At 42.1% G+C, this 21,954-nt stretch overlaps 1 protein-coding gene and 1 pseudogene across 3 annotated transcripts; one reads left to right on the top strand and one right to left on the bottom strand.

Annotated features, from left to right (window-relative positions):
- Nucleotides 1–715: 715 nt before the first annotated feature.
- On the bottom strand, nucleotides 716–19,305 carry LOC136449406 (probable pre-mRNA-splicing factor ATP-dependent RNA helicase DEAH9). 3 transcript variants are annotated; one of them, XM_066449432.1, is made up of 24 exons: nucleotides 19,100–19,301; nucleotides 18,841–18,991; nucleotides 18,046–18,120; nucleotides 17,268–17,357; nucleotides 17,037–17,116; nucleotides 16,711–16,780; nucleotides 16,521–16,606; nucleotides 15,953–16,022; nucleotides 15,774–15,869; nucleotides 14,826–14,931; nucleotides 14,147–14,193; nucleotides 13,967–14,050; nucleotides 13,841–13,894; nucleotides 13,136–13,236; nucleotides 12,768–12,858; nucleotides 6,606–6,770; nucleotides 3,834–3,923; nucleotides 3,675–3,746; nucleotides 3,064–3,162; nucleotides 2,855–2,939; nucleotides 2,320–2,369; nucleotides 1,426–1,505; nucleotides 1,186–1,343; nucleotides 716–1,067 (listed from the first exon to the last, which is right to left on the bottom strand). In XM_066449432.1, the coding sequence occupies exons 1-23, from the start codon at nucleotides 19,210–19,212 to the stop codon at nucleotides 1,196–1,198; spliced, it is 2,103 nt and encodes a 700-aa protein (XP_066305529.1). In that variant the 5' UTR covers nucleotides 19,213–19,301; the 3' UTR covers nucleotides 716–1,067; nucleotides 1,186–1,195. The 3 variants fall into 3 exon arrangements, 1 of the variants encoding a protein (XP_066305529.1); XR_010758025.1 differs by lacking the exon at nucleotides 716–1,067 and having other exon boundaries at nucleotides 1,329–1,343; nucleotides 2,320–2,373; nucleotides 19,100–19,303; XR_010758026.1 differs by lacking the exons at nucleotides 716–1,067; nucleotides 1,186–1,343 and having other exon boundaries at nucleotides 1,430–1,505; nucleotides 2,320–2,373; nucleotides 3,044–3,162; nucleotides 19,100–19,305.
- LOC136449407 (uncharacterized) lies at nucleotides 10,310–12,442 on the top strand (annotated as a pseudogene).
- Nucleotides 19,306–21,954: the final 2,649 nt, after the last annotated feature.

Here is a 21,954-nt window from a genome sequence, read left to right on the forward strand (position 1 = left end):
TTCGGGTAATTCGGGTCCGGATTCGGGTAATTCGGGTACGGGTAATGGGTATCGGGTATTTTGCCTAGGCTTACCCTTTTCCATTGGAAAAAACATTACTTCTCCTTTTTCAACCAAGGGGCACTCAGTCAAAAAAAAAAACTATATCAGAAGAGCACTAGATAGCATGCGTAACTAGCCGACTCTTTAGGTTTTGATAATTTAGCAAATCTAGCTTGTGCTTTACCTCAATGCCAAGACAATCCCTTGATACGGAGTGTGTCGGATTCTCCACTTGCCAAAACAAGCTTACAAAAAAGGGAAACCCCTAACACTGCTGCTTTAAGGGAGATATTAGATGCTACTGGCCTCTTCTCTTCCCTTTTTGATACTACTTGGAGATTTGTTTATTATATAAAACGAGAAGACTGGTGTGATCGACGTGGATATGATGAATTGTAATCCGTTACTTCTGGCTAGCATCTGCATGGAGCGACAAATAAACAGCAACTAGTGGCAACCAAACGGCAGATACTGCCATCTCTTTAGGGACTTTTAACCTGATTGGCAGATGAAACTACCCTACTAAGGTACCATCCCGCAGAAACAAGTTAGTAAATTGACGGACGAATTCACCTTTTTAAGTGCCATCATAATGAAAAAGAGTGCTTCTCTTAGGGGCAACTAGATGCTGCAGTTTTTTTATATTACTTATTGCTAAAGAAATTTAAGGAGATTGCCATCTGATAGGAATAAATAATAAGCACAAGTACACTGCCCGATTGAATAATAAGCACAAGTACACTGCCCGATTGAATGATCCTTACAGCCTTGCAGGTAAACCATGCTCTGATGGGGCAAAAGAAAGTTATGACAACTCATTTATATAGTCTAATAAACTGCATCCTCTGATAAACTAACACGAACAAAATGTGGGCAAATTCAAGAGGCAGTTAGGTTATGTTCTCGCTCCTGTGATTTTGGGATAAACCGATAAGAATGACCATTCTGATCTACAAAACACCTTTCGTCTTGCCAGTTGAACTAAAAAAGGGGTCATCCCATATCCAATTGAGAAGATAAGCCAACTGGGAGAGAAAAAAAAAGGGTGTTAACACCTTTCATCTTGCCATTGAGTCATTGTTAAAACTTCACTACATTGCTGAAAGTAAGGCAAAGACAACTGAGTAGCCAAAAAGAAATTACCACAGTAATGTTAGTGGAGAGCTGGATTGAGTGTTCGGAACTGATAAAAATGTGGTGCAGCTTCTGTAAGCCACGATGGTTCAATGGCAATAACATTCCGCATATAGTGCTTGTCAGTTGAAACGAGAGACTGGTAGACAACCCACTTTGGATTGACCCTAAATGCAATAATGTCGTTAAAGGTATAAATAAACTGAAAAAACGAATTTATTAAAAATAAGAAATTATTGCTGAGCTCACCTAAAGAGAACCGAAGATGGATGAATATAAACTTCTTGTGATGTCCTAATCGTTTTATACATTCCGTTTTGGCTGTATTCCTATATAGCAGAGAAAGCAATTAGGATCACTGAAAAATTAAATGTCAGCTACTTAGCTGCATACTGATTGATAGCTTTCGTTTTGGGACAAACAGAATGTGCAACAGCATGCCAACAAGAGAACTCAAGTCATATGTTTTGAAATGAGCCACAGAGGCACAGACAGAAGCTAACTAATCTTAGTGGCAGAATAAAGAGTAGATGATCTTCCAAAATCTGTCCAGGCTATGGTAAGCACTAAGCAACAAGGAGGCTCCCAATCGGCCTCCTTGCAAAATAAGCAAGAGCAAGAGCTACCAAGAAATCCCCTTCCTGAGACCCACCTTGTGTGGGAGGTTTCAGCATAGATGTGCCCCCTTTTTAGGTAAGCAACCAAGAAGGCGGAAGTCTATAACTGGAAAAATGTGTTAACACATACAACAACCACATTTATGAGGTAAACGGATCACAATTGTAAGACAGATATATGTTGTGGACCAAGGAAAACTCAAGAAATGCACAGTTAAACATGACTACATGAGACAAGTTAGCTATGTGGACCAGTTCAACCAAGCTACAGCTCGCCCAGTGAAAGATCAGTCCCAATCATTAGGCCTGTCTAGAGTGACCTAATCTCCTTGGGAATGTTTTCCCAATCAGACTAACAAGTTGCCATTTGTTGGCTGCGCACCAATAAAGATTTACAGGCCTAAATCATACGAGTCGTCTCTGGGGGAGAAACCAAATTTTGGCTACAAGTTAGATATATAAGGGACCATCCAATCAGCTTGGTGATGTAATAGAAAGATCACATTTAATTAAATAGAGCAAATACCTCCAGATGGCATGCATTAGTAAATGAACCAGCAATAATGGCCTTTCTAACTGCCTGCAGAATATTAGGATAGCAATGCCGTAAGTTCAAGCACATGGGTATTTTAGATAAATCATAAAGAACCCATTAGGATACAATTTAAAGCACTTCAGAAAAGCATAACAGTGGAAGAGTATATGTACAAAGTTGATAAAAAAAATTAACCAGTTCTAAGACACAGAATAACAGCAGCATATGGGCTAGCATAACAGTGGTTGCACAAGGCATGTCCCCCGATCCATATACATATATGATATATCCTCAGTGTGGCTATTTGTACAGTGCTTCATTAATTTGAGCCTAGTGCCAACCAGGTGTGTTGGATTGGATGCCACCTCGGTGACATAAAAACTTTCCTGATTGCTGTGGCCTAGGGTGGGAGGATGACACCGACTGTCAAAGATCGGCCATAGGGGAGCAAGGCAATGCTGGGTGGGAGAAATCAGACTCTAGTATGCACAAAATAATGGCGCCAAAACTAGTTCGAATACCGTACCTGCATATCTGTCACATGATTTCAGTTGTATACCAAAACTCTTCACTATCCTGAGAAGCTGCCCCCTAATGTCAACAACCTTCTTCTGCGGTAATGAGAAAAGGATGTAATGAAAAAAATATGTGCCCTCACTTGGAACAATTGAAGAACCACGGTTTGAATATGTGCAGATTTTAAAAGGATCACGACCTTGTGTACTGAAGACATACCAGTGCTTGGTAATTCAAAAAGTTCTTGTAACACCATTGGCTAGATTTTCCAGACTGGTGAAATCCTTTGTAGATATTCAGGAATGTTACATGATCTCCCTGTGGTACATTATACATTTAAGGCATAAGAAAATTTGACCAACCAAGAGCAAAAACAGACAAAGCACATACTTCTGATGACATGCATGTGGGAAGGCGCTCTAAAATATGGATACACTGGAAATGAAGCCAATCTTAAATACAAGCTCCACAGTAAAAAAAAGGTAAACCACCAATCAGCCTGTCACCAGTGTCAGCTTGCTGATCCCATGCCATCAGCGCAAATGCCGCACCAGAAAACACACATGCTTTAAGCAGTGTAAGACGTTGAGGATTTTGCTCAAATACAAAAGCACCTTTTTAATTCAGAAATGGAACCAGGACCACGGTGAATTAATGACGGGCATATTTTTATGATGCAATATTCTTCAATTATATTACTGTAACAAATGGGCGTCCCATGTTGATCTCATAAAGCAGTGAGCATCAATATAATAGTCAATATATAACAGTTAAGTGGCATCAGGGTTCCTGAGTAGACAATATAAATGTGTCATGTTGATTCCACAAACCTCAGCAGCAGCAAATCGAAGCTTTGCTTCATCAAATTCCTTCTTCACTCCCCTCACAGAAACCCAGACAGACTGTATAAACCATTTGGTATCAGAATAATTGGAAGGTTAAAATAGAATAAGAAAAAGGAAAATAGTGTCTGAGATACAAAATCTAACTTGAACAGATAGAAATGATGCTATGGTCAATATCTCATCAGAGCATCCAAATTCATTTGCTGACAAGATCATTTTCGAAATCATGGGGTCCTGTAAGAAATTAATGTTAGTGTATGTTAACTTGGGAAGAGAATGTTGTTCAGAACAATTGTAAGAATCGCAGAGTATATAGGGGAAAAACAAGCGTCAGATAATATAAGAATGGCCAACAAAGTTGCAGAGGCTTCCCCAACTCCAGAGCGTTGACAGCGTTCAGCAATGTAAAGATAAGAGCATCTCCAAGAGTCTTTCTAAATCTCAGTCTCTAAATCATCATTTAGAGAGTCATTTGCATAAAAATCGCTTTCTATATCTTTTCACTCTCCAACAGTTTTTCTATATCTCATGCGCACTCTAAAGAGCCATTCTCGTCTTCTATTTTTGGCTAGCGAAAAACCCGGAATAGAAGAAGGTTATATTTGGATAACCATTTAGAGAAACTGTTGGAGGGTAATTTTTCACCAAAATCTCTATTCCTAGCATTTAGGAAGGATATAGAGTCTCTTGGAGATGCTCTAAAAGATGTATAACAGAGTGAAGGGTAAGTAGATAATTAAAACAATGCAACTGCACAACAACAACAACAAAGCCTTTCAGTCCCCAACACGAGCCCCTAGTCACGGTTCAGGTATCTACTGCCCCAAAAGCTTAGCCACAAAGCAAAGCATGTAACTATTTGATTCATGCACGTATTACATACTTCGCACTACACAGCAGTCTCCTTAATTTAGTTTAACAGGCAGTCTGGCAGGCAAAAATATATAACCTTATGTATTATGCTGAAATAGTCATTGCAAGACAATGCATGTCCCTGTTTTTTATTTCAAAAATGTTTGATTCAATATTTATTTTGCAATCCAGCAGATCAGAATGACCTTAGGATAGCCCCTTTTTTCCCTCTGCAATCTTTCATTCCAAGTAAGGGGTTTTAGATAATTCCAACGATATTTTGATTAAACGCAAATATTGTGACAACTTAATAGCCAGATCAATGTTTTTGAGGCGCCGCGGCGAGGCGCGGCGCCCGACCCCCTTCACAACGCCTAGGCGTTTGTGGCGGACGCCTAGGCGACACCATACACACATTGTAAGGCGTTGTAAGCTAGAATTTTATATACTAGTGGAGCACATAGATACCTCGTTTGTTGCCAATTCTTGAGCCCACGTTCCTTTCTTTCCTTTCCAAAAGCTCTTCTCCCGCACTAGTGCAGAGCAGAAAACAGACAAGCAGAGCACATACATATACTAGTGCAGCAATACAAGCAGAGCAGACAGCAGAGCACGAGATTTGGAAAAGGGCCCGACGGAAGACAAGCAGAGCAGACGGAAGACAAGCAGATAAGCAGAGCAGAGTGGAGGCGCCCGACGGAGGCGCAGAGAGCAGAGAGCAGAGCAGACAAGCAGAGAGCAGACAAGCAGAGCATACCAGGCGGAAGGGCCCGACGGAGGCGCAGTCAAGCGGAGATGCAGGGGCGGAAGGGCCCGACAGGCTCCACGGCAGGGGCAGACGGCCAGATGCAGGGCCGGCTCCGCGGCAGGGGCGGCAGGCCAGTGGACACGAGCAGAGTCCGCGCCCAGCGGAGGTCGAGGTACGTCCGCCGCCTTCTCTCTTCCCCTCTCCTCGCCCGCACTCGCGGTGAATGACCCGCGCGCTAGATTTCCCACGCGAAGAAGCTACCTGGGCGCCCGCGCGGTCGATTTCCCGCGGGGCCGCGCTCCTTTTGGCGCCCTTCCCCTACGACCGGCATCCGGCGTCCGTGGCGCGGTTGTAGGCGTCCGCCCGACGCCATTTGCGCCTAGGCGACGCCTAACCCTATGAGGCGGACGCCATACACGCTGAGGTCGTGGCGACCCCGACGCCCAGGCCCTCGACCACGCCTCGTCGCCTAGGCGACGACTAGGCGACGACTCAAAAACATTGAGCCAGATTAGACTTTTAATGCCCAAATTCTCGTGGTACAATTTGATTGACTCGTGTAAAGCAATGTTGGGATTGTAAAATATTCATTAACGGATGGCACACAGATCTCCTGCATGTTGAAGAAAAAAATGCACTGCTGCAGTAAATATCCAGAGGGGACTGTAGGATAAAAGTTTGACCCCTCTAGAGCTCTGAATTCTACCACAATTTAATTGACCTTTGGGGTTTTTTTCGAACGCGCAGGAGAGCTGTGTATCTTTGTATTATAGGGAAAAAGAGTGGTCCATACAAAAACCCCTCTTACTAGGACCAAAGTAAGGGGGTAGACAACCTTTGGGTTTTCATTGCAGGAATTTTGTGGCCTGTGCCTGTGAATCTTTTTCTAGAAATTCACAAGTAGTTCCAAAAATCAAAGAATATTAGTCCAGGAAAAAAAAAACTCCAACCTAGGAGGAACTAGGTGAGATTTTTCATTAAGAAATAGCACCCAAATTTGGCTCGACGAGGACTTGAGCTTGGGTGGTTGGGGCATTCCTCAGCCAACTGAGCCTGGTTTAGTTTCCCTGATGCCTGATAAGTAGTCCACAAATGATACCAGGGAAACTAAACCGAGCTCGGTTTGAAGTAATACCAGTTGCGGAAGTGCCTAATCTCACTAAATACAAACCCAAGAATGAGCTAGCACAACACAGTTGCCATGGTTGGATTATCAGGGTACTACTACTACAGCAACTATTCCATATAAGCAGAAGGTTCAGAACATTCTATTACACATGGAGTTATCAGTGGGAAAAGTATTAAACAGCACATACCAAAGGGATCTCAGCAACCTGGAAACCAGTGGGTACTGTTAATTTGGCATCTTCATCAAGGATTCCTAGGGAGAATAGAACTTCAAGAGCCCGAATCATTGCCTCTGGAGATGGAGAAGCTGGCCAATCAAAGCCCAGAATGTTGTCTATGCCTAGGGCTTTTAACTGCCATCATGGAAAGTAGATTAACAAGGCATTATATTGGTGAACTTCAAAGAGAAAGGAATTATTTACAAAGTCATACACTTTATTCAATATTCAGATAGGCACACATGCAAGATAGAGTTGGTCACATGGACATATACACATTGGACCAAGTTAGCTATATGTTCAATTCTATGCTTAACAATATTAATAGTTATTATCTTCTGTGCGGAAGAAACCAACGGCAAGTTTTTGTGATTTTCATCATTTACTCAAAGTACATGCTTCAATCCTTGGGCGACGCACCCAGGTGCCCCCCGCAACCCACGGCGCCGGATTGCATTCCGCCGGCGCCACAGGACCCGCTCGCCGCCCGTGCGCGGCCGGCCGTCCGGCCCCCTGTTGCCTGCTGCGGACTGCAACGCTCCGCCGCCCCCGCATCCCGTGGCGCCGGATTGGGTTCCACCGGGATCCCGCGGCGCGCCTCGCCGCCCGCGGGGAGGATGGTGCTCGTCCGTGCGTCCCCCGCAGCTACCGCCCTCGCCTCTCGCCGCCGACCCCTTGCACCTGCCGTGCCTACCCGCAGCCTCCTCTGAGCTCTCCTCCGCCGGCGAGCTGCAGCTGGTGCGGGGCATCTCTTGCCCCTGCCGCACTTCCCCGCAGCCTCCTCTGAGCTCTCCGCCGGTGCGTGGCAACTGGTGAAGGGCATCTCCTCCTCATCGCTCCTTCGTTTGGTGCCCATGGATCCCTCTCCTTGCCCTCTCCTCGAGCTGGAGATGGACCCTGCCCTTGCGGAGCTGGTGAGGAACTGGGATTTCTCCGCTGGTAACCTTTTTGAGAAGGAAGTTCTTCGCAGGTTTTCATCCTCGGTTCATCATCCGTCCTCTTCGCCGGATGGATCTTTCTTCTTGCTCGTGGTTTTCCGAAGATTTCTCTTTCGCCTGACTGAGGATTCAGTTGCTATGGCTCTTCATTGTTGCCTTGGTGGCACCCATGCTGGCTTTCATGTCATTCTTAAAAGATCGTCACTTTCGGTTCTCTGTTGCCTCCAAACATGTCGGTCTTCTGGTTCGTGGCCTTCAGAGAATCATTACTGGTCATTTTGACATTTACTTCCATTTGTGGCGTGATGGTGGAGCTAATTGGGAACTAGAATGGAGAAGATGGGAAAAGGAAGAAGAAGCAAGCTGGACAACTAAAGTTAATCGAAAGGATAAACGCAAGATGTCTGCTAAAACAGTTTCCTTTCATAAGAAGATCATTCAAGACTCCCCTGTGTGCAAATCTCGTCCCAAGGAATTGTCTTCAGTAATCAAAATCGGTGGCTTCTTTTGTCCTTTTCCAAACTCCTTGAGCTCTAAGTTTGACCGGCCTTCTAGTTCTTCAGCTGCTCAAGGTGTTTCTGATGTCATTGGAGATCTTAATATTCATGCTGCACACGAAGACCGTCAGCGACCTGCCAAGTCTTTGGATGTCTCGGTTCATAGAGTTTTCCAAAAACTCAAAAGTGATCTTGGTATTAACAGTCTTGATGCTCGAGTTGCCAGCTCTCAGCCGTCTGAGCATTTATTTGATGGACATCTCTCACAAGGTGAACGTTTCAATTTCTTCCCTGATCCTACCACCCGCTTGTGTTTCAAGTGCCTAAGCCCGAGTCACCTTGTTAAAGACTGCCGGGAAAAATTTCGTTGCTTCTACTGTTACAATTATGGCCATCGGGCTCACTTTTGTTTCAAGAGAAAACTCGACCTGAGAAGAAAATGGGCCACCAAGCCTATTCAGTTCACCTCGTGTAGCGAGCCCAATGAAAATGAGGGAAGGGTGCTGGATCGCCCTGGTGCACTAAGTGGCGCCTCGCCTTCCTTCTCCCTCCAGACTCCCATCACCAGTGACCCCCCGGAGAATCTTCCATGCCAAACTTCTCCATGGAAGTTGCACAGGTGGTTCAAATGACAGACCAAATGATGGGTCAGCTTATTGGGGACAGCAAAAACCAAGAGGCCATGGAAGAAGATCAACGATCTGCTATTATGGTTCAGATGCCCAACCAGACTGAGATAGTTGTTCAGGGCAATCTGGTGCCCAACCAGACTGAGATAGGTGTTCAGGGCACTCAGCTATCCAAACAGACTGATGTTGGGCTAAACCAGGTGGTTGCTAGTCAGAACCGTGATACCATGGCTGGTACTTGTACTGGCAACTCCCCTACAAGTCGAAACGACAGAATGCAAAAGGAGACAATCATAAATTTTCTGGTGGATAGTCTAAACCAACTAATCAATAGTCAAAGTAATGCTGCTGGAAGCTTTGCCATCCCAAATTCCATCATCAAAATTGATCTTGCTGCCCTTGGAATTGAATCCCTCAACATAGCAATCAACATGCCAACCTCTCAGCAAAATGCTCTCGAGACATCTTCTTCCAGTCAGCCACCCCAGAACCAACATTTCTCCTATGCTAAGCCACAGACAGCTACGCCTATCACCAAGGTCTACTACAGGAAAAGATTTCCAAACACACTGCTTCTCCCCATGGCCAGGCCTACATCAGATCATATCCCTTGTAAAATCCAAATTGGCACCTCCATCCCCAAGGCCCAAGTGTTTAGATTTGAAAATTTAGGGGTAGACCATCCTGGCTTCCTTGATCTTGTCAAATCTGTCTGGAATACTAAAGTCAATGCTACAAACAGTGCCACTAGGATTTCTGCCAAATTCAAGCTGCTGAGAGCTGCCCTCAAGAAGTGGAGTAAAAAGCTTTCAAATCTCAACAACTTGCTCAAAAAATGTAATTGCACTTTGGAAGTCCTGGATGCTTTAGAGGAGCACAGGCCACTCTTCACTCAAGAATATAACTTCAGGAAAATTCTGAAGGCTCATATCCTCAGGTTGCTCAGGTATAGGAAAGAATACTGGAAAAAAAGATACACTGTGAGATGGACTAAATTAGGAGATGAGGGAACCAAATTCTTTCATGCTGCTGCCACAGAGAGATACAGAATAAACACCATTACCAGTCTAGACACTGATGATGGAAGAACAGTTACAGACCATAATGAGAAAGCTGCTCTACTACTTGAAGAATACAAAAAGAGAATGGGCTGCACCTCCAACCCAACAATGCTTTTCAATCTCAACCAATTGATTCAGCCAAGTGAAAATTTAGAGTACTTATCTGGACCCTTCTCTACCATAGACATCGATAAGGTAATCAAGCAAATGCCGGCTGATAAAGCTCCAGGCCCTGATGGTTTTAATGGAATGTTCCTCAAGAAGTGTTGGGACATAATTAAAGAAGACATTTATACCCTGTGCTTTGACTTCTTTAATGGCTCACTCAATTTGGAAGCTATAAATTTCTCCTTCATCACTTTGGTCCCAAAAGTACACAACCCAACTAGCACAAGTGATTTTAGGCCCATCTCCCTCCTCAACTGTGTCATTAAGATCATCACAAAGCTTCTTGCTGATCGGCTGCAGACAAAAATCATATCCCTGATACACAAAAACCAATATGGTTTTATCAAAACAAGACTGCAGACAAAAATCATATCCCTGATACACAAAAACCAATATGGTTTTATCAAAACAAGAACAATCCAGGACTGCCTTGCTTGGGCATATGAGTATATCTACCAATGTCAACATTCAAAGAAAGAAATCATCATCCTAAAGCTAGACTTCACGAAGGCATTTCATACAATTGAGCATAATACAATCATTCAGATGATGCATCACTTGGGTTTTGGCGACAAATGGATTGACTGGGTTCAAAGGATTTTGGCCTCTGGTTCGTCCTCGATCCTCCTCAATGGTGTTCCTGCTAATCACTTCCACTGCTGCCGTGGTGTCAGACAAGGTGACCCCTTGTCCCCCCTGTTATTTGTTCTAGCAGCGGATCTGTTACAATGCATTGTTAACAAGGGTCATCAGAATGGACCTTTTGAATTCCCAATCCCATCCTATGAGCTTGATCAATACCCAATTATACAATATGCTGACGACACTCTTCTTGTCATGAAAGCATCTCAAAGAGAACTCTTTACTCTGAAAGGTCTACAGGAATCTTTTGCACAATCAACAGGCTTGAGGGTCAATTTCAAGAAATCCTGTATTGTTCCCCTCAACCTCTCGGATGACAAAGCAGCCCTTTTGGCTGGTGTTTTTGGATGTAAGATTGAATCTTTACCTTTTACTTACCTGGGATTGCCTCTAGGTACCACAAAGCCGAGGGTTGATCACTTTGGTCCCATTATGAGTAAAACTGAAAGAAAGCTCACTGCCACCTCAAACCTTCTCACTCATGCTGGAAGGCTTCAACTAGTAAACTCAGTTATCTCTTACCTCCCCACTTTTGCCATGTGCGCCCTTCAAGTTCCCACTGCTGTCTTAGATTATATTGATAGAGCAAGGAGGCACTGTCTTTGGAGAGGGTCTGACAGCAACGCCAAAATGAAGCCCCTGGTAGCTTGGAAAAAGTGCTCAAAACCAAAGAAAAAAGGTGGACTTGGCATTATCAATCTCAGAAGTCAGAATAGTGCTCTACTCCTGAAACATTTGGATAAATTCTACAACAAAAAGGAAATCCCATGGGTGAAGCTGATTTGGAATGCTCACAATCCCAGTGGTCAGGTTCCACATGCAACTGCTGATAAGGGATCCTTTTGGTGGAGGGATATCCTAAAACTTTGCGACCAATTCAGAGGTGTTGCCAAATGTCAAATTGGGGATGGCTCCACTGTACTCTTTTGGTCTGACCTCTGGAATGACAACATCCTGCAAGCTAAATATCCACGGCTTTTCTCCTTTGCAAAGAATAAGATTATCTCAGTTGCACAGTTCCTGTCAAGCAACACATTGGAGACTCAGTTTCATCTCCCCCTCTCAGAGCAAGCCTATCAAGAGTTTCAAAATCTCCAAGATTACATTCAAACAATACAAGTCTCTCAGAATACAGAAGACTCTTGGCAGTACATTTGGGGTAACAAAACTTATTCTTCAGCAAAGTTCTATAACCTGCCCTTCAAAAATATCCAGCCTCCTACAGTCCTACTCCTATTATCTGGATTTGGAACTCCAGATGCTCGAATAAACTCAGGGTGTTTACGTGGCTTCTCCTGATGGACAGACTGAACACAAGGAACATCCTAAAAAGAAAAAAACACAAGCTTGAAGGAAATAACTACAACTGCATTCTCTGCAACAATAACATGGAGGAAACTGCCTTTCATCTTTTCTTCGGCTGCCCTTTCAGCCAAGCCTGTTGGCAGTTTCTGGGCATACATTGGAACTTCTCCATGGATTTCTTCCAGATGATGATTAATGCTGAACAACAATTTCAAAGACCTTTCTTCATGGAGATTTTCATCATAGGAGCCTGGCAGATTTGGAAACAAAGGAATAACTTCATCTTTGATCATGGTCGTCCTTCCTTTAATAATTGGAAGCAATGTTTCCTGGAAGAAGCCCAGTTGCAGTCTTTTCGCTTCGGCAACTCTAAAAGACCTATTTTCCTTTCCCTTCTTACTGACCTAGCTTAACTTTGTTGGTCTTGTTTCTGCTTGTACAGCCTGTGCAGTTCTCTTAGTTGTAGCCCCCTGGCTCCCTCTTGTCCCCCACTCCCTATTTGTACAGTGGTGTTGTTCTTTTTGTTGTTGTTGTTTTTTAATAAAATCCTTACAGTGGGGGTCTCCCCTGCTGTAATTAAAGTTCAAAAAAAAAACATGCTTCAATCCAAACTTTCGAAACAAATTCTGGCTGGTTCTCCATGTTTTGCATTACTTTTTTTTGGAACTTTCCTGGTTAGATGCAGCAGATCCAAGAATAATCTTTGTGTAATAGCATATTTGCACATCTAAACAAAAAAAAATGGAACTATACTGTATGCAATCCATATGTCATTTTCAGATCTACATATAAGACCAGTAATGAAAGGTAGGGTGCACAAAAAATATCTGTTTACAGCATTTATATACAATGATATTGCTAAAAGAATCAGGAAACAGACAAACCAAGGTACCTGTATTATGCAGGAGACCAGGTTGGACCTTTGCATTTCTGGAATTCCTTCTGACTGCATTTCATTAAGATAATATTCCTCTGTATAGAGCCTGCAGGAGATATGATCCAACGAAATTACCAGATGTACAAAGACTGATAAATTCAACTCCAAGGAGAAAAATGTAACGCACAACATAAGTTATTGTGGTAACTACATTTATTTTGCAGTGTTTTATTAATATTAAAATAAATATGTGTTCAAAATCAGTTATGCTGAAATTACGGCAGCATATGATTGCCATCAGAAACGGAGAATCATAAGTTAACATCATGGCTTGTATTATTAACAAAAATAAATATAATAATTCAATAACAAAACTAGCTTACCTAAAGCACTTCCCAGGTCGCACCCTTCCAGCTCTGCCTGCTCGTTGTCTTGCAGATGCCTTGGATATTGGTGCAACAACTAAACTCTCTATGTCAGAAATCTAAGCCAAAAAAGAGATCCAGTGTTATGACACAAGAAAAAGACTAAAACCCAACAATATAAGAAGAGAGTACACCAACGAATTTTGTCTCAGTTTTAATTATCTGATCTAATCTATCTTAAAAAGAGGTGTAGGGGGATTCTGAAAATGATTAACCCAAAGGTGCATGAAAAATAGCTTTTTCAGATATGAGAAGAATTTTACCCTTTGAGAGTCGGTTGATCCTAGCTACTCTTACACGTTGATGTGCTTAGAATGTATACAACTCCTATTGAAAGGTGAAGCATAGACGTAGTTATTAACAGCACCAGATTCTAGCAAACAAGAGAGGGGCCTGAAACTACTCATGATGAATGCCTTCACAGATATTGATTACAGGATTCGAAATTCAAGAATCCTCATGCTTGCATACAAAGTAAATGGGCACAGACAAGTTGGAATCTGAAGGTGATTGCACCAGTTGGCATTACAATGTTCACTTCAAATATTCTAAGACAAGGGAACAGAAAGTAGAGCTACACCAATGACTGGCAGAATGCAGTGCTAAAGTCAAGTTGCAAAGAAATAGTGGACTATTTGTCATAGAAACAGAAATGAGAAGTACCGGATTATAACATTTCTGCTTGGAAAATCCACTATCAACAACATACACCACACCCTGCAACAAACTCACAGAATCAATAACATGCTTATAATCAACATGGTATTCATTAGACTAACCATGCAATACCTCCAGAGTCAGCGATGTCTCAGCAATGTTGGTTGATAACACAACTTTCCTTTTCCCTTTTGATGTAGGAGCAAAAATGAGATCCTAGAAAGCCAAAGAGAAACAGGCAGGGTCAACTTGCAGATGGAGAGGTGCCAAGTGCAACATAAGTTATTACTAACACTAATGTGGATTACTAACTTGATCTCCCCGCGGAAGGCCAGAGTATAAGGGCAAAATCAGCAAGTCTGAAAATTGAAGCAATCTGAATGCATTAGAAACCAAAATTTACAACCGCAATCAGAATGCAATTTAACAGGTAGACTTGTGCCAGAGCGATGTGGGGGCTCAAATACCAGTAGTGGGCTCAGACTGGGTGTGGAACAGGACATGCATGGCCTGATTGCCTGAATAGGCTGCACAGGGGTTGTCTGGCATGAAAAGCTTAGCTGTTGCAACCTTATTTTGAACTAGTTTCGTGGCTTGCTTCATGGTCATATTAGCTGTCTTGTTAGCCATCAGCTCCTAAAGATCCAGTTTGTTAACCTCATTTTTTAGTGGCAGCCTATCAAGGCGTCAGAATGTCAGTCTACTTCCCTAATAAAGATGTAGCAAGTCTGATATCTAAGTTCATTCATTCTCTCTCATTCTCAACCCCTTCCTGAGCGCGCCAAATTCTGGAATGACTTCCAAACCACGTGGGAGGTAGCTGGCCAGATACAAGTCTGGTGCTTCCCTATTACCAACTGCAATAAAAAATCCCTAGTACGTAAGCATAACTACCAAACATTCACTTCTAGAATATCATCCCCTGGACATAATTAGTAGGATTAACCTAGTTTAGTTTGCCATTTTCTATGATGCAAAGAGAAGAAATTACCCAAATAGTGTCTTCCAAGGTGTTGAATTTCTTCATTCAGCAACTTAACAGCAGCCTCTATGTCATCCTGACCAGTTAAGAATACCAACATATCCCCTGGTGGTTCCTGCAGAAAAAATCTTCAAGTGAAGACAAAGCAATGCTATTCGATTGACCAGAGAACTACCAGTGAAATAATATGAAAGATAGTAGTTCCATGTATTACTTCGGAAACTAAAAACACTGTAAAATGGAATCAGGAAACCATGCCTATCTATCTGAACTATGATGGCAACATTTAAGAGTTTCATACCTTGCCTGACATCATAACCTCATAACTTATGAGAGGCAGACTGGCAATACTTACTATGTAGGTAAATATTTAAACTATAAAAATGCTAATTACAAGGATAAGAAACAGTTTTTGCTTTCTTTTTCTCAACTTGCTTCATCCAGAAACATTTCAACATGTTATCTCTTAATCACAAGCAGTGTTTTATTTGATTTGATGATTACATTTTATCAACTTTGTTATAGGAATTTAAGTTTATTGTTTTCTTCTTAATATATTGATACGCAGATCTCCTGCGTATTCGAGAAAAAAAAATAAGTTTATTGTAACTGCCAAGTTATCATTTGAGTATCAATGCTTCAACAATGAGCATGTGATTGGACATAATACTTCTACAGGTCACACATAGTAATGGCGGTTCACAAGCACTTATGTAAATCACTAGTAGAGTTTATGTTAGCTTCAGAGTTTCATCTAAAATCTGAAACAGTAATCTGAATAAGATTGATGTTTGTTTTGTTATAAGTTGAAAAACAGCTTAATGAAATTAATAAAATACCGAAGAACAAATCCAATTTCGGGAATAAAGGAAACTGAAGTCACAAATCGTCAAAAGTATCACACATTATAGCCCAAATCACATCTAAATTTCCATTAAACAGCAAAAAATAAACAACCTTTTCATGAATAAGAAGTACAGTATTCACAGCAGCCTGTAAATAGTCTGAGACAGGTTCTTCGACATAACGAATTTCCACGGTGTATCCTTTACCCTGGAGAACCAGATTATGTCTTTATCAATAAAGAGCATTACAGCATTCTTCCATGCTTATCTCATCTCAAAAGAAGAACATACTTCAACAGAAAGTATAGCAGGTTCTGGGCTGGGCAAATCATCAGAAGACCCAAGCAAGGAATTCTTCCGCCTGTGTGTGAAGTAAAATATAAAGATCAGGACCGTACTAGCTTGTTAGCAGAAATGGAGTCAGTAGTGCATACGATGGATGTATATGATGTTTGAACACCAGTCACCAATGCATGCATCAGAGTTAACAATTGGATGTAGTTGGTAAATAGGATTCTCGTTGCATTAACCATGGCAATACCTTTATCTTGTTCATTAAAAGTAACAAACAGTGAACGAAGGCATGCTGCATGAGATTCTACTGATACCAGTATGCTTAGATTTATCGCTTATGCTGTTATGCATGTATCATGTCTACCACAAATTGAGTATAGCATAGCTACATGGCTACCAAAAATTGAGTATAGCATAGCTACATGGCAGTTATTGAGAAAACACTTCAGAATTTCAACAGCCAGGATAGCCAGATAGGCAATGCGCCTTTTCACTTGGCAAGGCTATAGGCAAAAGATAATAACAAGCAGCCAGGAAGAAATGAAACTTCTTGATAGGGGTAGACCTAATGTTGAAGAAGGATGACATTGATCTTGCTTCAATTGTTGCAGAGGAGATAATAAGTCGCAACTCGGGCCGACGACGTTGAATCTGATTTATCCATGTAAAGATACAGGCATTGCAGGGAATTTAAATACTATTCACAAACAAGAACATTAAGAGAAAGCCAACTCTGATATTAAAGAGATATTAACCTTTTTCAAGAGACCCAGCAACATGTCGGTTGAGATGGATCTTTCATGAGCTTCGTCCACCATAATTACACTAATAGAATAGAAGAGCATGGATCAATGTGTGGGTTAAGGGAATTGGTATGGAACCCTCCAAGGCAACAAATTAGATAGTTATTAATGGATTTTCACCCAAGATAAAAGGAGTTTACTCCATTATGAATTAGCCAGTACCAATATATACTTATATGGAATAAAAGAAAGTCACTTCTACTACTGGATCAAACATGGTTGAGTAATAACAACAAAGAGACAGGTAAACTATTTGGGATTCAATCTTATGGGCGTACCTATACTTGGTAAGAAGAGGATCTTCCATCATTTCTCTAATCAATACCCCATCTGTGAGAAATTTTATCATGGTCATACCCTGAGAAACCAGGCAGGCATAAGAAGATTAATAGGACAAGAAAAGTGACAAATTTGAGTACCCTGCTTTGGTACCCAAATTAGTTTAACATGTTTCATATTGCCGGATTCATATAAAGAAAGCTAGTGTAAGGAGTAAAACTTGATTGTACCGGATTTGTTTGATCTTCGAATCGGATTGTATAACCAACTTCTTCTCCAAGCTTCACACCTACTTCTTCAGCTACTCTTGATGCAACCGTCTGTTCAATACTAAGATGAGTTGAAAAGGCAATAATAAGAAGCAAAAGAGAAGGAGAAACATCTATATACCATAATAGGAATACTCTACGACAACATCACAACAGTGTGTCACGCTAGTTAAATCTGTAGTCACTAGTCAGCATCCATCGAGTCAGTCAAGCATACTATTCTACCCACTGATTGCTCTAGAATGGGATCTAAGAAAACTAGGATCACATGAGTATGTGTTCAGCATAGTACTTCCCAATGCTGAATTGGTACATAGGGTATTCTTTCGCATACATCCTTTTACCAGGATATAATCAAACATTGAATTTCTGATAAGTACATAATGTTAAGGGGGGCATAACGGCAAGTGAGTACAAGTTTCAGAAATTCAATACTAAAATATTGATCCAGACCATGTAATGTATGTTTGATGAGTAATTGCAGAATCAGAGCATGCTAAACCTGGTCACAATTTTTTTTCTTGATCGGCAAGTATAGTTAATGAAAGAACACAGTTGGAAGTTTAACCATCCAAAACATGTAGACAGAGCAAACTGTGGCATCATATAAGATGAAAAATGGAATACTTTGTGTACCCCAAAATAATACCTACACAGACCTTATCAGACGAAAAAAAAGGACCTAGTATTGTATAAATAGTTCTCACAAGCACAAATGAAGATTAAAAGCACTTGATACCTGCACAGCCAAACGTCTGGGCTGAGTGCATCCTATAAGTCGACCACCATCAGCCCAACCAGCCTCCTTAAGGTACTGATCAAAGTACAGTAAAATTATTAGAAATAAAACATAATCGGAAAGAAAAACACAAATTACTTGTAGGTTTCTGTTTTCAGAAGCTTATATGCTTCGAAGCTTTAGTCTGTCTTGCATTATTGCTGCCTCATTTTTGCTCCTCTAGTCCTCTTTTCCACCATTTTGGATCATTGCACGCATCTAAATGATTGTACACTAGTGTAATTGTACACTAGTGTATATGTCCAATATAAGAGCTAGCTTTGATGTGGATCTACACACACACAACACAGAACCTATAACACCACCAGTAGGCGTGGATGGTCAGTGGTAGCTGGTAAACACCACCTCGAGGGATGAATGCATTGCAGAATGGAGTCGTGACAGCTCCATATAGAATTACTGTCCAAGTTCTAATCCACTCAGGAATCCAATCACAGGGCATATGCCAAACTCACACACAAGATGTTTGGTGAAATCCAAACAAAATTATCACAAATACATTGAGCACTGGTTAAGTATACCCATCGACCTCGTCACCTTAAGGTAGTAAGCCAACCCCGAAAAAATCGCATATCTAGAATACAGAATGTATAAATGCTTGCTATGGGAACTCAACCACGAGAGGCAGCTGTTCGACCAAATGCCAACTGACAGAAGTGCAGCACGCAAAATCGTAACCATCCCTTTAGACACCCCGATGCGTTCGATGAAGCAGCGAAGGACTTATGGGAGTACCTGAGGGATCTGCGTGGACTTGCCGCTGCCAGTCTCGCCGACGACGATGGTGGTGGCGTGCCGCTCCACCAGGTAGAGGATGGCCTTGCGGTACTTGTAAACCGGCAGCCGCTGCCGCTGCCGCTGTCTCTCTAGACTCGCGTAGCCAAAGCTACCAATGCAACAGCGAGAACACCCAGTCTCAGATTTTGAATCGTCGAGCAACGAGTTTGAGGACAAAGGCGGAACGGAGGAGAAGGTTTAGGGTTTAGAAGCGCACCCGGAGGAGGAGGCGGAGCTGGTGGAGGAGGGTAGGAAGACGACTCCGCCCTCCTCCTCGTCGACGAGCAGGGTGCTCGGCTTCTCCGACCCCGGCTTCCAGAACGTCGACATGGCTTGGCCGCCGAGCGCCGACTCTGATGGCAAGCCATGGCGGGGGCTGAGACGAGAGGCTGACGCTGGGGAGAAGTTAGCGACAGAGCGCCAACAGTCGTGGCTGGGCAGTGTGAAAACACACGGCCCAGTAGTCCACCGCACGGGCTTGGGGCATAGCCCACTACGAGTAAGTTTTTTTTTTTTTTTTTTTTTGCTCCTCTCTCATCTCATTTCCTTTCTTGTTGGTGTTTGTTTAACAGTTGTTTTTTTGTAAAAAGTTTCAATAGAGGTATCATCTCATGAATCCCCACCATTGTAACTTTTACCTCTCAATATAATAATGTTATTAGAGAATATATATATGCCCCAACACTAGAAAAAAGGGGTCTCATTTTGTATATCCCTACACTTACTTTTAACCAATAAGAATAAGTATGAAATGTCGCAATACATAACAAAGTTATTATTGTTATAGTAAACTACTCTTTAGGAAACATAACAAGTTATAACATTTACACAAAACTCAGTTGAAATATGCAGAAATGGAGGGAGTGTATCACATTTCTCTCTACCTTTGCTCCATGAAGCTTTTTTCCTTCTCTACTCCACAAAGATGAATGAATGCTACGAGGGGGTATATATAAGATGATGGCGAATACACCATCATATCTGCAAAAATGTAAGAGTATATGCAAAAATGTAAGAGCATATACCAACATCTCCAAAATCAACCATGAAATATATATTGATACTGCATTTATTTGGTACTATAGATGCTAATATATTTCCTTATAAATTCAATCAAAGGTAAAAAAAAATGACTTCTAAAACATCTCGTGTTTTCCAATTTAGGAAAACACAGTACTTATAATGATGGTTTAAATCCTTCGTCTAGAATAATAGGACAATACCAGTAAAATAGTAATCTCAAAAAATGGACTAGCAAAGTCTTTCTGAGCACCATATAAGGCCATGTTCGTTTTGCTGAATTTTGGCTTATGCTGATTTGTTGTGAGAAGAAAATATTGTTCGTTTGCTGAAAAATACCGTTGAAGTAGTGCACCAAAACAGGGATATAGATAGCTGGAGTTAACAATTAATTGGTGAGAGCCTATGTCTCCATATGTATCTATCACTCCATGGTTATCATGGAAAGGACGTGTTAATATAGCAGGCCGATTATTATTGTTAAACAAAAAACCAACGCGACACATCCATTATTATTAAGGGCCTCTTTAGAACACAGAATTTTCATAAGAATCGTATAGAAATTGTATAGAAATCAGTTCATTTTGTGTGCCCCGGCGGGCTGCTCCATAATGCATGAAGCCAGAGGCCTGCCGGCTCCCCACGACCCCGCCCGAGTGGGCATGTGTCTGTCCCAGAATTTTTTTTTATTTTTAATCCTTTTTTGTTAATATTTTAATACTAATCCTAAAAAAGTATTTACAAAACTGACTCTTTTGGTCGCGCCAGCGCGACTGGTGCGACAGTACCACTCTGTCGTGCCACATGCGCTGGCTGAAAGCTCTAGTTTGGTTTTGGTGAATTGATAAAACCCTAAGTGCTAACCTAGTTTATCAAAGTGTTCATGAGATAGGTAGCACATTCCAAATGGAAAAGCAAATAAAGATCATAACATGATGACGGTGATGCCATGGTGATGATCAAGTGCTTGGAATTGAAAAGAAGAAAGAGAAAAATAAAAGGCTCAAGGCAAAGGTATAAGTGGTAAGAGTCATTTTGTTTCGGTGATCAATACACTTAGCGAGTGTGATCATATTTAGGTTCGATAGCCATACTATTAAGAGGGGTAAAACTCGTATCGAAATACGGTTATCAAAGTGCCACTAGATACTCTAACTCATTGCATGTGCATTTAAGATCTAGTGGAGTGCTAACACCCTTGAAAACATTTATGAAAATATGCTAACACATGTGTACAAGGTGATACATTTGGTGGTTGGCACATTAGAGCAAGGGTTAGGAACTTTATCGGTAGAGTGTCCACCCATAGAGTGCGGATAGTCCGACGGTGCCACCGGCGCTCTATACAGAAAAGATGGAGGTCACTGTAAGTGACCGGACGCTGGTCTCGGTAGGACCGACGCGTCCGATCAGTGGTAGCAGTGAGCATGCGGTTTCGGTCTCATGACCGGACGCTAGCGTGAGAAATGACCGGACGCTCAGGGCCTGAGTCCGGTCATCACTTGACCGTTGAGATCGAACGATCAACGTTTGAAGAAGGGGACACGTGGCATGCATCGCACGACCGGACACTAGGGTCCTACGTCCGGTCGATCTGACCAGAGTGTCTGGTCACCCCGAGTTGTGCCCAGTGAAGGGGTACAATGGCTCTATTTTGTGGGGACTTCTATTTAAGCCCCATGGTTGGCTCTAGCTCACTCTCTTGGCCATTTGTATTGACATAGCAACCTTATGAGCTTAGCCAAAGCCCTCTCACTCATCTCCATCATTGATTCATCATCTTTGTGAGATTGGGAGTGAATCCAAGTGCATTGCTTGAGTGTTTGCATCTAGAGGCACTTGGTGTTCGTGTTTCCCTGCGGGATTCGTTTTGTTACTCTTGGTGGTTGCCGGCACCTAGATGGCTTGGAGCAGCGAGGATTGTCGAGCGGAGATTGGTGATTGTCTTCGGCTCCGATCATGGTGATTGTGAGAGGTTTTTGACCTTTCCCCGACGGAGAGCCAAAAGGTACTCTAGTGAATTGCTCGTGGCCTGTGTGATCCTCATCTTGT

This window comes from Miscanthus floridulus, chromosome 5 (genome assembly GCF_019320115.1).
Source record: "Miscanthus floridulus cultivar M001 chromosome 5, ASM1932011v1, whole genome shotgun sequence".
Classification (NCBI taxonomy): Eukaryota; Viridiplantae; Streptophyta; class Magnoliopsida; order Poales; family Poaceae; genus Miscanthus; species Miscanthus floridulus.